We start from the raw sequence: 15,000 nt of genomic DNA, 5'->3' as shown, positions 1-15,000 counted from the left end.
ATATTAAGTTACAACTTCTCTTAATATTTTTTTTTATTAGATATAAATTTTGATAAATCTAACCTTAGATAACATTTTCTTCTTATATTAATCACAATTGAAAATTTTATTGAATATCAAAGATCAACAACTATGTTACTAATTAAATGTTTAAATTTCAACTGATGGGATAGCAAAATAGTTACATCTCTGGTGCGTCCAAATGGGTCGTCCAGGAGCCAAGGGCCAGATATTTAAAGAGGTCGTCTATGGGCAAGAAGATCGTCCATAGGGAAAACGCCTGGACAATCTCATGACACTTGGGAAATTCCCAATAATAGATTTATTCACATGTGTTGAAGATTCAAACCACCCGGAACTTTGAAATGAGAACAAAACCCTTTTTTATCGCCATAACTTCCTCACAAATGCTTAACTTCCAGCAACAATTGTAACAGATAAGATTGGAAGTTATAACTTCCAATAGCCGTTGTGGAGGTTATGCCCGAACTTACTAATTCCCACAAATTTTGGGGAAGTTACTAAGCAAATAATCGTTCCAAAGCTCTCTATATAAGGGTTCGCCTACATCGAATCAAGGTAAATTCTTTTTCTGACATTTACTCCTCTAAAGTTGGAACTCTATTTTTCAGAGAAAAACTAATTTAGTCATCGGAGGGTACTTGGCCGGTCCACCCCTGTTACCTTTTGATCATGTTCTTCCTTTCAGGTCTTCCAAGTGAATCATTGTTTCATTGAAGCCCGGAACATTCAGTCTACTGATTCTGTACAGCATCATCAAGTTTTTGTAATATAAAATTATTACAAAAATAAATTTATGGATCAAATAGTAAAATAACATCTAATTGAAGATGAGATTTGACATGTTTGTTAAAAATATAAAGAATACGCAATTTAATCATTAGATTTTAAAAATATGTAATCATGTTAATATTTTGAGTGTGACTTGTAGCTACACTACAACCAAGTTTGTAATCAAATTTTGTCTTTTTCATTTTTATTTTAAATTATGAGTGACCAATTGTATAGCCACCAAGACCAAAACCCCCAACACTAGTCAGTTTCAATTAGTTCAACTAATAGAAAAATTTCTTGTCGCAGAAGAAAAAAAAAAAAAAAAAAAAAAAAAGGTCTCCACCCTTTCACCACGTTATCGCATGTGCCATGTCGGTTACAAGGACAATTTTATCTCCTCATCATGACTTATGAATCATGACAAGTCACAAGTAGCCGTTATCACCTATAAATACCAAATTACCAACCACCAATCAAACAATTCTCTCCAACTTCCTCTGATTTAAGTTTTTAACTATCTGTAACTTACAATGGAGCCCCAAAAGAAGCGTTGCTTTTACTTTCTTCTTACACTTACGATCCTTCCAATTTATGCATCGACAGCCCTGGGAGGCAAACGTGGTGGTGGTGTTCTTGTGGGTGGGTGGCAGCCGATAAAGAACATAACAGAGCCGCACGTGAAGGAGATCGGAGAGTACGCGGTGGAGGAGTACAACAAGGAGTCTAAGTCTCAGTTGAAATTCGTGAGCGTCGTGAAGGGCGAGACCCAGGTGGTGGCCGGAACTAATTACCGCCTTATCTTGGCCACTAAGGACGGTGCCCTAGCCAAAAACTACCAAGCTGTTGTGTGGGAAAAGGTTTGGGAACATTTTAGGAACCTTACCTCGTTTACTCGGGTTAAGGCTTAAATTATTCTTAAGGAGTTTTGTAACGTAAGTGAGTTGATGTACCAAACTTCTTCGGTTGGATTTAGAGAATAAATTTATGAAAGCCGGAGGTATCTTTATAAGTTGTCATTTCCTTCCTTTACATATTTGTTTGCTTATTTCATTTTTATTTTTGTTTTATTATAAACTATTTTATGTGTGTTTTTCTAATATATATATTTTTTTGAGAGAAATATATTTGTGTATGCCTGTGTGTTTGTGTGGAGGATTAAATTCTACATTTACTAGGGGATGAGAAAAGATGAAAAAAGACATGAATTTAATTAGTTCGAATAAAATTTGAGACTTCATGGAAAAATTGATATTTGATTGGTAAGGTATCAATAAGCCTATCTATTAAGAGATCTCATCCATCATCATGATGTTTTTTCATAAGAAATTTTATGTTATATCATCAAGTAGCAGTTCATTGCACACAATCAATTCTAATTGATAGCTTCAACAATGGAATGTAAATCAATAAATCAGATTCAGACAACAATGATAAATACATACAAACTAGTATTTATAATCAAGCCAACAATCATTACGAAAAGTTACAAACAAAATAAACAATAGTACACCCAAAAGAAATTGACAAAATCATTCAAATAGCAAAAGAAGTCACATCTGAATGAGAGGTAACAAGTAAAATTATTGAGGACAAGTAGTTGATATGATATAAAACACAACCACCCATAACCAGATAAATCAAAATATTGGATGAAGAAATTTGATGATGCCATAAATATCACCAGTGAGCTATGATGCCTACAAAGAAAAGAGAGAAGACCTAACAGAGAGCACCAGTGTGATGCCGGCCAAACACTCTCTGAAGGTCAAATTAGAACTATTCTCACAACTCTGGAGTGTTAAAAGAAAGGTAAATTATGTGTACCTTGATTTGTGAGGGTATTGGGGCTTTTATAGTAGTAAAAGGTTGGCCTATCTTCCTTGGTATAGAAGTCTTTTTCTTATAAGAATCCCAAATGTGATGGACAAGACTTTTCCTTGTAGAGAAGATCTCTATTAACATGCGTATCTTCCGAAATTCTCTTTGTGCTAGAATTCCTATTTTCTTTGGGATTTTATGATGATTCAGGCGTGTGTAGCAAGTATTTCCAGTCTAGGGGGCTTACCCACTATCGGCCCATGGGCTAGGATCTATCAGGCCCAATTTAACGAAGGTCCGTCATGAAATTTTTTACCCCTTCAAAATTAAATTAGATTCATGAATACTACTCAAACGACCTGTTAGTGAAAAAAGATGGAGTTTTAACTATTCCTAATGGAATTGACAATGCAATATGACAATATATATATTTTATATTAACATTATGTTTGATGTTGCATTGAAGGAAGAGATTACTTTTTTTTGGTTAAAATGAAAATGAGTAACGAAAGGAGAGGAATGTAAAAGGATTTTGTGAGTCCACCATTTTTTCAATTATAAAATTACTTTAATACCCATTAAAAGTTTTGTTTTTTTTGTAAAGTTACTTTTATAACCCTATTATTTTATAATTTAAGAAGATAAAAGTGTAAAATACATTTTTCACTTTCCCTTCTCTTCTCCTTCACATCTTAACACATATTTTCTTTCTTTTCCCATATATTTTCCTCTTTCTTTTTCCTTCCTTTCCCATAATTTCCAGTCAACCGTGAAAGAAGAGAAGCAAAATAAAAAAATTTACTTAAAATGTTGGACATTAACTAAAAGTCCAAAACACAATGCACTAGTCAAAGACATTGTTGTACTACTTCTCAAAAAAATGTTGCCCATGAACTGAAAACTCCATGTACTATTCAAAGACATGTTGTACAACTTCTCAATCCTAACCTTAGAACTTGTTCAGAAAACAAGGAATGCTTGGTGCACCATGTTTCATGACCCAAGGTTGGTTTAGGGCCAAATTAGATGTTAAATTGACTTGAGAAATGTTAAAATGAAAAATATAACTTTTAATGAGTAAATAAATCTATTTTTGGAAAAGTAAAGCCAATTAAGCCCTCGGCTTGTGCCTGCAGGAATCATCTTGCACGCAAAGCCATGATGCATGTGCACGTAAGCTCGAGCCTAAGCGCACACGTAGGGTTCTAGAAACTATAAAAGGCGAGTTTTTTGCATTAAAGACTAAAATTTGGAACGAAATAAGATTCACTAGAAATAGTGAATCCAAGAGGGAGTTTTTCACAAAACATCATTTAGTCAATTTTCTTTTGATTGGGGTCTTTTCTGGCCTTGATCTTTAAGTTTAAGATTACTAATTACTTTTTTATTGATTGTGAATAGATTTGAATGAGGAGAACGGTCAAAAATCAAGCTTGAAGAGCTTTTGTTTTGAGGTATTGAGTTCTAAATTTTTTTTCTCTCTTTTTATTTAATCTTGTTGTTAATCTTGTTTCTTTTCTTGTTTCTATATGTTTTAAATGTTTGTATAGCTTAGTTTTAGGTAGCCTTTGTATTTCCAAGCGTGTTAGGAATGTTAGATTTATTGTTTTAAGTATTTCTCTATATTTTATGCTTGCTACACAAGGCTAGGGTTCTTAAGCAAGCCTGCACACGCATGCATCCTGCATGCGCACACAGGTCAAAGTATGTGCACGCATGTAGCTAGCTTGCACACGTTGGCCTTTGCATACACGTGCATACCATTGCCCAAAAACCCTATTGTAGATCTTTGCTTTTTTTCTTTTTTTTTTTTTTGCTTTTTCGGATGTTATACCTCTGTCTTGATTCCTTTATATATATATATATATATATATATATATATAGATATAAGTCTCTGCTCGATGTTTGTTGTTTGTTTGTCTTTCATATGTTTAAATTAAGGTTTATCTTTTGTTTCTTTTTTTTTGATGCCATGAACACGTATTCACATGTTCATGCATTAATACCATTGGTGCTGAAATGCAATGAGATAAGTCATGCATTCACATGAACACGCACGATGTATGTTTAATAATATAGATGAACATGTTTGTTTGGATGAGTTTTTCTTAAGCTATAGATGCAATCATATGTTTACTTATGCTTGTGTTCTTGCCTTGATTAAATGTTTACATGCTTCTGCCTTGGATATGATATGATAAGATGCCATGATACATGTATGTTAGGCTTAGGTTGTGCTATGCCATGATAGATGAATGATCAGATTTTTGGGATGATTGATGCCATGTTATATGCTAGTGTGTGTATGATTATAAATATAATATTGAATATGTATTTAATAGGATTAAGACATAAGACACAATGAGAGGAAGTCAACCTTAGGGCTGAGTGGTTTTGGGTGCCTAACATCTTCTCAAAACCGTACCTAAATTTCGAACCCATATCTCAGGTAGTAAGATAAAAAAGTTCCTTCCTCGAAAGGACGCTATATATATGATTCCTAGGCCATTACAAAAACTAGTGGCGACTCCCCGTTGTGTTCACAGAGCCATGGAGAGGTTTTTTGCTGAGTACTTCGGTTTACTCTTCGATAACACATCTCGGTGTTATCTTGTGTTTGCATCTCTCTTCCCTTACTCTTTAAAGCTTTATATTTATTGTTGTTTGCTTGTGGTTATGACTTAAAGAGTTGTTTCGGTTATCACGTATCATTTACTCTTATTTCGCACCTAGATAAGTTAGAGTAAAAGCAATTAAGCCTTGTTTTTTAAATTAGAGTTCTAAACAAGCTATAGTGTTTTACACTATCTGAGTTTTTAGTTAGAAAAAAATATATTATACTTTTTTACATTTGATGAATAATGAGGTTGTATATACACAACCTCACTATTCAAAGATGTTAAGATCTTTTCCATTCTCATATCGGGTTGGAGCATGTTTTTATGTGTTTGGTGGCTAAAATAACAACTGTGGGGGGTTTTTACACCCCCCCCCCCTCCCCCCCTCCCAATGCTAGTGCTCTAAGGGGGTCTATCCTCTATTACAGTCACGCGAAAGTCATTTATTATTTATTTATTTCTGGGTAAGGTCTCCCTAACCCCTTAAAACAGTTTGAACCTTTTTTTGAGTGTATTACTATTGGGAGAAATTGTATTGGGGGTTATCATAAAGAACTAGTTAGAGATTTCGAATTCTACATCTCATGAATCTCATGAACCTTAGAAACTACTAGATTAATGTTGGAGCATTTTAATATTAATTAATTAAAATGGATTTATATGACAATAGAAATGTAAAGATGTGGGAGTTAATATGGAAGATAAAGAGTTAGTGAAAACGTGTAATTCCACATTGAAAATGAGAGAAACTATTTTATTCTTTTTAATTGTGGTGATTAATTGGCTGATATGTATTGAGCAAATATTGAACTAGATACATTTAGAATATTTTTCATGTTCATTGGTGAGTAAATGACCTTTTTAATATGGAAAATGAAAAGTCATTCACACACTTAATAGATCATTTGTTGGACTTATTTATTCCTTCAGAAACCCCTTATCTCATCCATTTATTGTGTAACTCCAGCCCATCAGATTTATGTCTAGCAATTAATCATGTAACACTTACTACATCAGATTTATGGACCTAATTAATCAGATTAATTTGGGTAATAATTTCATGAGGCCCATTGAGCCTATAAATATACTCATTCAGATCTAATCCAAGTAACTGCAATATAACAACATTAAGACACCAAAAATCCAACAATTGCAAGCATTCTTATACACTAAAAAAATAGAGAGGTTCTTTGTAAAGAAGGGTGTTCTTTCTGGTGGAGGTTTGGGTTTGAACACTTTGTGCAAAGGCTATTTTAGTCAAACGACATTTGTTGGACTGTTGTATTTTAGAGGAGACAAGTTAGAGAAGGTCTGCACCAGTTACAAAGTTTAGCCAACCAAGGGCTTGAATCTTCTTAAAGAAAGCAAGTACCGCACCTCAATTCAAATAGTGTTGTGTATTTCTTATCTTTAAATTAGTAATATTCAGAAGTATTATTCAATTTATTTTTGTGTTGTTTCCATTATTATTGTGTTTGCACCAACAATTAATCCTTTGAATATATTTGCATGGTCATCCCAAAGTAAGTCATGATCTATAGAACCAAGACACTCAAATGCACTAACTCAAAATCTATATTTTTATACTATATAAAAATGGAAGCATAGTATTTAATATTGTAATGCTCTAATTGCGGCACCTCATTTGTTACATCATCATTTTTTTTCTCTCATTTATTCTTTATATATTAAAAATATGAATAGATTGACTTTACCCATTCATCTTGGGTACGATTTTAACTATACATATAACTTTTCCTTTACATATATATGTACTTTAATCTAAATGTTTATAATAAACTACACACTGAAACCAATGAAGAATATAAAAAAAAAAAAAAATTTAAAACTTTGTCTTTATATATTCATCTATTTTGATTTATATTTTTATTACTAAACAATGAAATCAATGAAAATAATTTCTATAAAATGTTCATAAATCTTGCATAATCTTTGATGTAGAAATACAGCATTTATGCAAATTTTTTTTTCAAAAATTTTCCTCTACCTTTTTTTTTTCCCTTTCTACTTGTACTTTAGATCTTTTGTTTTTATTTTTATTTAAAGGAAAAAAAGTGGCAATTATCATGTATAAGGCTATTACCAACACTTCTGCGTGGTATTAGCCATCTTGCATGGCACAAAGTCTTATTAAAAATTTTGAATCTAATTATGCATTCTTGCAATTTTTGCATGCAACATAAATTTTATTTTCTAATTTTGTTTTATCTGTTGTTTATAGTGATATATTCTCAATGAGAAAAATAAGAAGGATCTTGAAATATATTTAAGTATTTACCTCCAGTTCTTTCTTCTCATCTCTTATTCCATCTTTGGTCTTAATGTCACATAAGAGGTGTTGAAGTAAATCTTTTTGCACTTTGGTTTTAAGCCGTTGTTTTTGTTGAGTTTTTTTATTTTTATTTTTTATAATTTTTTAGATACATTAATGGTGTCTTAAATTGTAGAAAGAATAATAAAAGGGTTTGAGAAAGTTAGTAAAAACTAAAAGAATGATTTCCAATTTCTAACATAACTTTTAATGATGCACAAAATGTTATAAATAATTGTTATTAAGAAATACATATTTTCCCTAACTTACTTTTTGCATTCTTGAGAAAGATTGTATTTTTGTTTTTAATTTTGCTACAACAAGGATTTGATTTGTTATATATATATATATATATATATATATATAAAACTTTTGTGCACATTGCACATGTTAGTGACTAATTATTATTAATAACAATACACATAAACATAAATAAAATAGCAGTAAACATGAACATAAATATTAATACAAATAATGATGGTAATCACGATGATGATACTTCTTGATTGTGATTTTGGTTTTCAAGCAAGACCCTTAACCTTAAGCCTTCATTATTTATATTTTTTTTACAAATAATTATAGGTTGGCAAGAGTCCATCGGAAAATGGATAATTAATTATTCTTTCATCATGCATTATCGGCTTAAATAATTTGGGATTGAAATGGCAAACCTAACCAATGTGCTTGGCAATGACAAATTGAATGGACTGGTTGATATCAATTTTGGTTGCATTTGTATTTGAAAAATAAGAAACATGTAGAATTAAATAATAATAAATAAATAAAAAGAGATTTCAAAGCAGTGATGTCTAAGACAAATTTCTGAATTTGATGGCTATTGGAGAACATAATGATTTTTAAGGAAATGGTGAAACACCTTTGCATATGTTTGCTCACCTTTTGCGGCTTCTTTGATATAAATGAGGCCGATGCATCTCCATAGATGGCCACCCTCTCATAAACACCAACCCTTGCATTTTTAAATTTTTTCTTTACCATTCTAGGAATTAAATTGAACACTTTTCTTCTACTTACACATGTCTAGTCAACTAGAAAAATATTTTTTGTTAAGATGAGAATTTTTGCTTATGGTTAGGTATGTTTTTTTAATGATATATATCACTAATTAATAAGTGCTTTTTAGGGAGCATAAACTACAAAAAAATACAGTCTATTGCAGCGCATCAAAATTGCCACTAAAAACTCTAAAACCACCACTGAAGGCACATATAGCACAAGACACATAAACATAAACAAAACAAAAATAAAAACCAACATAAGTTAAAAACTAAAGATCACCCTAAACTTCCCGTTGTTGGATAATATATCTTTGATTGTTCAATAGAAATGTTATTTTGAGTTTAAAAAAGAAGAAGAAGATAGAATAAAACTAATGATGATAATGATACTTCATGGTTGTGATCCTTTTTTTTTTAACCAATACCCATATGCCTCAATCGAAATGGTATTATGAAGATTCAATGTGACACAAACATATCTAGCAAAATGCATCAATAATGAAATTGGATGGAAATAAAATACATGATTGTAGTTATAAGATATGTTAGAGATTTTTTTCCCTAATTCCATTAAAACCAAAATTGGTAATTGTTACTCATTGTGTTGTTACATGTATATAAATATTAGAGGCCACAAGAGAATTTGATAAGAATAGACTAAATGGGAGGGGTAGCTACATATGTTTCTGATAGAGTTCTTTCATATTGTATATCCATAACATTCAAGGTTTTATGCTTGCAATCTGGATATTCAACAGAGTCTGAACAAAGATTTACAAGTTTTAATAAGAGGATTGGTAAATTGTAACAAGAATTTGAAACAGATTATAAAGGTGCACAATCTACTTGATTTTAAAACTCTAATGCATTATGTTAGGTGAATTTATTGGATACATTGGACTAAGTACAAGTTTCTCCCTATGGACAAATTTAATGGTGCCATAAAAACTTCTTTCAAACAGAGTTTAGTATATATTAGGAAATGGTAACTCTTTTTTTTGAGTAAATAGTAATACTTATTAGAACCCACACAAAAATAATAATATTAATATTTTAAACTGAGTTTATAATACATTATATAACCAGAGTACAACTACAAAAGGGTCTAACCTTTGTAGTTGTAAACTGGAGTTATAAACAGAAAATACTAAACATACACAACTAATGTGGGATAAACATTCCCTTTTTTTTTTTGGAGTAAACAGTAATACTTATTAGAACACACACGAAAATAGTAATATTAATGTTTTAAATCAGGTTTATAATACATTATATAATCAGAGTACAACTACAAAAGGACATAATCTTTGTAGTTTTGTTTGATTGTAGCTCACATATATTGTTGTGTTACTCAAAAAAAAAAAAATTCCAAAATTATATAAGAATATGGCTTCCATTTATTGTAAATTCATGAAATCTTTTGCATAACTATAAGCTCCATTCAGTCAATGCCATGCATACACAAGATACCCAATGATAACAATGTCAATGACAACACTCAAGCAATCACTTCTAACCCTTAACACCACTGCCAAGGATAACAACAATACTCAAGCTATGCTCTTCTTAGCTTCAACACCAACTACAAGGTCTGTTACTAATCATTGCAGCTTATATATTTATTATCAGGATCCATTTTGCCCTGTTTGTCAGTATAAAAATTTATGTACAGTTTTATCAAGTTTGGCTTTGGATCAAATACATCTACACAAGGAGATGTCTAGAGATACTGGAATTCTAGTTATTAAAAAATTTTAGGCTTTCATAAATAAATAAAAATTAGAACCAAGTTTTTTCTACTTTGAACCCCTCCCCCCCCCCCCCCCCCCCAGGGGCGGGGGCCCCCCAAAAAAAAAAAGTATGAGTTCCCTGAAGATAAAGTGTAAATATTTAAATTTGATGAAAACATATAATTTTCCTGATGTTGTTTGGTTGGATCATGATTTAATGTACAACTTTCAATTAATTGCTACATTTGAGTTTTGGCTCCTTTTTAATAAAATAAAATGGTTAGGGTTTCATCCAAATTAATAGATTTAGCATTTAGTGGATAAGCTATTTTCTCTTGTCACAGCTTAGTTTCATGAACTTTTCAATTCCCTACTTTTTCACCTCTAAGCCTCTAAGGTTTGCACAAAAATGAATCCTAAATGTTATTTTGGATAGAATCCTAATGATTTTATTTTAGTCCAAAGATTAAAAGGTCAAATGTAACAATTGAAAATTTGTAAACAAAATTGTAATGGGTCAAACCATAAGCGGTAATTATAATTTATTGTAAATTCCAATAATCATGGGGTTTTTTTTTTCTTTTTAATTGAAATGGCAGAAGTATATTAAACAAAAGAAAAAATAATCATTGGGTTAAAAGTTTCATAAAAATAAAAGCTTTTTCATAAAATGAGAATAAAATATGCAAGTATATCATAGAGAAAATACAAATGTTGGGGTTTAAGTGATAATCCAATGGTAATGGCATCCTTTATTGTATCTTATGTCTGTGGTTTGAATTTCACATTAACCTTCCCAACTATCTACCAATCTTTTTTTAATTAAAAATAGATGTCCAATTAGCATTAATTTTTTAAAATTAAAGTTAAGTGTAAATTCCACTAACATACCTTGAGGTTTGGGCTAATGCCAACTAGGTTCAAAGCTTTTCAAAATTGACCAATTTGGTCTCTAAAACCAAATTAGTCCCTAAATACTGTTAGGTCAATTAGTTATTTTTTTCAACTGTTTTAGGGACTATGTTGGCTTTAGGGATTAAATTGGTTAATTTTGAAAAGTTTTGGACCTGGAGTAATCTACTCTTGCCTTTTTTTGAATTTTTTTAATGGAGGGCGTGTTTGAATTTCAAGCACTTATAGTCCACAATTACATCATGATACCATGGCAGTAAGGTAGTAACAAATCTAATACTCTTAAACTTATGGACTTTTCATTTGGTTCTCCTCTTAATTTTCTATCATTTGTCTAATTAAATAACTAAACAAACCGCAATAAAACACTATTCTCCCTTTTTTTTCTTTTTCCTTTTTTGCTTTCTGCATACCAGAAAACCCATCAATTGTAGATCTCTTAAACTTCTCTCACACAATATCAGAAGATAAAACATGGCTTTAGAAGGACAGAGGAGCTGGAAATCATAGTGAAAGCCAGGAATGATCTTCTCGATTAATCCCATTTTTTTCATTAGAACATTGGTCTGTCCATATGCTACACAAATTTTTCTTTTTCTTTTTCTTTTTTAAAGAGATTGTCATTGTAACGACTGCTTCGACAAATTCAATTCTCTTAAGTTTGGAACAAATAGCCATTTGAATAATAACAGCAGTTCATCATATTCATTCCCAAATAACACAAATTACCAAAAAAAAAAAATGGAAATATCAGTGAATGCTTTAAAGGTATTGGTTTATAATATATTTTTTACTATAAAAAAAATGATTTATTTTTAGAAATTTTTTATGGGAAAAGAAAAAACAATTAATTTTTTTTACATCTTTTTATAATTTTCACAAAAAGTAATGTCAAAATTTTTCTAAAATTTTTTATTATCAATTCCCTAAAGGTATTTGTTAACATGACCTTAAAAAAAAAAAAAAAAAAAAAAAAAAAAAAAAAAAAAAAAAAAAAAAGAGGGGGAAAAAACTACCTTCCCCATCAAATCACCATTAGCACAACCTACTGCTATAGCTCTACCCAAACCCAATCCCAATCCTCCGTGCTGCAAAACCAACCACCTCTATAATCTCCTTGGCTTCATTATCATTCTCTCTTGTTAGAACCAGGAGAATGTGCGTGAAAAGTTAAATCTAAAGCGGATTGGTTTTCTCACGGGCTTAGAAAAAGAAAATGCCAAAATACCATTTTAATTCCTACATTTTGGATTTTATATTTTGGTAGTAGTCAGTTTGGTTTATGTTATTTTTAATTTATGATCAAATTTGGTTCATGTCATTAACTCACTAACAAAAAATGCCTACGTGGCAAACATGTGCACTACTAGCACACTTGAAGCTTGCGTGCTTTATATAATAATATTTCAAGTATTATATAATAGAGTTTAAATTCCATAAAGATGTTGGGCCTAAAATAGTTTAGGGTAGTCACCATTTTTTTAAGGGTAGACAAATCATAAAATTTTTAAACTTTATATATAATTTTTATTTATTTATTTATTTTCTAAGTTAGGGTGGTCTTGTGACCACCCTGCCTTCAACGTGGAGCTGCCAATGGGCCCAAACTCTTATCAATACTAAGCCCTTAGTCCTAAGTCTTGGGGAGAAAATGTGAGGGGAAGAGGGTGCTTGATGGAAAATTACTTATCTCCTCTTATTAAAGTCTAATGTTGAGGGGAAAATGAGGTTTTATCCTCCTAATTTTCCATCTTCCAATCAAACAAAAGAAAGCAACATATGCACAAGAATCCACCTGACCCTTGAACATATGTTTTCTTCTTTTTGCTATCACATAACTCATTATGCAGCCATTGTTGCATATTAGTATGCAGTAAAACATTTCATTACATTAAATTATGATGATTTAACTATATATATATATATATATTATTCCATAGATTATATGAAATGCATAAAAGTTTGACAGTTAGACACATGCATGAATGAAGTCAATTTAGGATGAGTAATTAATCAAAAGTCGCTACCATTTCCCAATCAAAATGTGCTTGAGTAACTCTTGGGCCGTACCAATTAGCACCGCCTTTTTTGCCTTTGGCAATCCAATAAAGGCCAAGGACTCTATGATTGTGCTTGATTGTGTCTCTTCCTCATCTTTATCCGCATATTACATTTCAAACTCTTTTTTTATTTTTTAAGAAAATGTTGAGTTACATGCAATTTCACCCAATATTTTTTTTTGTTGGATATAAATTTTGATAAATCCAACATTAGATAACATTTTCTTCTTGTATTAATCATCATTAAAAAAATTTAAAGATCAAAAATCAATAGTTATATTACTAATAAAATATTTAAATTTTAAGTTTTTGTAATATAAAATTATTACAAAAATAAATTTAAAGATCAAATGGTAAAATAACATCTAATTGAGATGAGATTTGACATATTTGTTAAAAATATAAAGAACATGCAATCTCATCATTAGATTTTTAAAATATGTAACCATGTTAATATTTTGAGCGTGAGTTGTAATCACGCTACAACCAAGTTTGTAATAAAAATTTTTCTTTTTTTATTTTTATTTTAAATTATGAGTGACCAATTGTATAACCACCAAGATCAGAACCCCCAACACTAGTTAGTTCCAATTAATTCAAGTAATAGAAAAATTTCTTGTCGGCCAAAAAAAAAAATCTCCACCCTTTTTTCACGTAACTCATGTGCCATGTCGATGTCGGGTACAAGGACAATTTTATCTCCTCATCATGACTTATGAATCATGACAAAAGTCACAAGTAGCCGTTGTCCCCTATAATTATAAATACCAAATTACCAACCACCAATCAAGCCATTCTCTCCCATTTCCTCTGGTAATAAGTTTTTAACTATCTGTAACTTTACAATGGAGCCACAAAAGAAGCACTGCTTTTACTTTCTTCTTACACTTACGATCCTTCCAATTTACGCATCGACAGCCCTGGGAGGCAAACGCGGTGGTGGTGGTGTTCTTGTGGGTGGGTGGCAGCCGATAAAGAACATAACAGAGCCGCACGTGAAGGAGATCGGAGAGTACGCGGTGGAAGAGCACAACAAGGAGTCTAAGTCTCAGTTGAAATTCGTGAGCGTCGTGAAGGGCGAGACCCAGGTGGTGGCCGGAACTAATTACCGCCTTATCTTGGCCACTAAGAACGGGGCCCTAGCCAAAAACTACCAAGCTGTTGTGTGGGAAAAGGTTTGGGAACATTTTAGGAACCTGACCTCGTTTACTCCGGTTAAGGCTTAAAATTATTCTTAAGTGGTTTTTTTTTGTAATGTAAGTGAATTGATGTACCAAATTTCTTCGGTTGGTTTAGAGAATAAATTTAATAAAGCCGGAGGTATCTTTATAAGTTTTAATTTCCTACCTTTTCATATTTGTTTGCTAATTTCATTTCTCAATAAACAAAAAATTTGTGTTATATATATATATATATATATATATATATTTGTCTGTGTTTGTCAGTGTGTTTGTGTGGAGGATTAAATTCTTACATTTGCTTGGGGAATGATGAGAAAAGATGAAAAAAGACATGAATTTTAAATCGAATAAAATTTGAGGCTTCATGGAAAAATTGATATTTAATTGAATTTTTGTTCTGATGGTAGATGTCTAATAGAATTATAGAAAAGTGGTAAGGTATCAATCAGCCTATCTATTAAGAGATTTCATCCATTATTATGCTGTTTTTTCATAAGAAATTTTATGTTATATGATTATATCATCAAATAACAGT

General features: G+C 31.1%; 1 protein-coding gene across 2 annotated transcripts; it reads left to right on the top strand.

Annotated features, from left to right (window-relative positions):
• The first annotated feature begins 1,264 nt into the window (after positions 1–1,264).
• On the top strand, positions 1,265–14,623 carry LOC126726937 (cysteine proteinase inhibitor 1-like). 2 transcript variants are annotated; one of them, XM_050432356.1, is made up of 2 exons: positions 1,266–1,678; positions 14,486–14,623. In XM_050432356.1, the coding sequence occupies exons 1-2, from the start codon at positions 1,326–1,328 to the stop codon at positions 14,508–14,510; spliced, it is 378 nt and encodes a 125-aa protein (XP_050288313.1). In that variant the 5' UTR covers positions 1,266–1,325; the 3' UTR covers positions 14,511–14,623. The 2 variants fall into 2 exon arrangements, with proteins under 2 accessions (XP_050288314.1, XP_050288313.1); XM_050432357.1 differs by lacking the exon at positions 14,486–14,623 and having other exon boundaries at positions 1,265–1,804.
• Positions 14,624–15,000: the final 377 nt, after the last annotated feature.

The sequence above is a fragment of the Quercus robur genome, chromosome 5 (genome assembly GCF_932294415.1).
Source record: "Quercus robur chromosome 5, dhQueRobu3.1, whole genome shotgun sequence".
Classification (NCBI taxonomy): domain Eukaryota; kingdom Viridiplantae; phylum Streptophyta; class Magnoliopsida; order Fagales; family Fagaceae; genus Quercus; species Quercus robur.
Note: the sequence above shows the minus strand (reverse complement) of the source record. Positions and strands in the feature narration are given on the sequence as shown.

Bases quoted from the DNA above. Each gene is read 5' to 3' on its own strand.
- LOC126726937 (XM_050432356.1), top strand. From the start codon at position 1,326: ATGGAGCCCCAAAAGAAGCGTTGCTTTTACTTTCTTCTTACACTTACG. The intron at 1,679-14,485 runs CTCGTTTACTCG...TAGGAACCTGAC, and splicing joins GAACATTTTAGGAACCTTAC to CTCGTTTACTCCGGTTAAGG.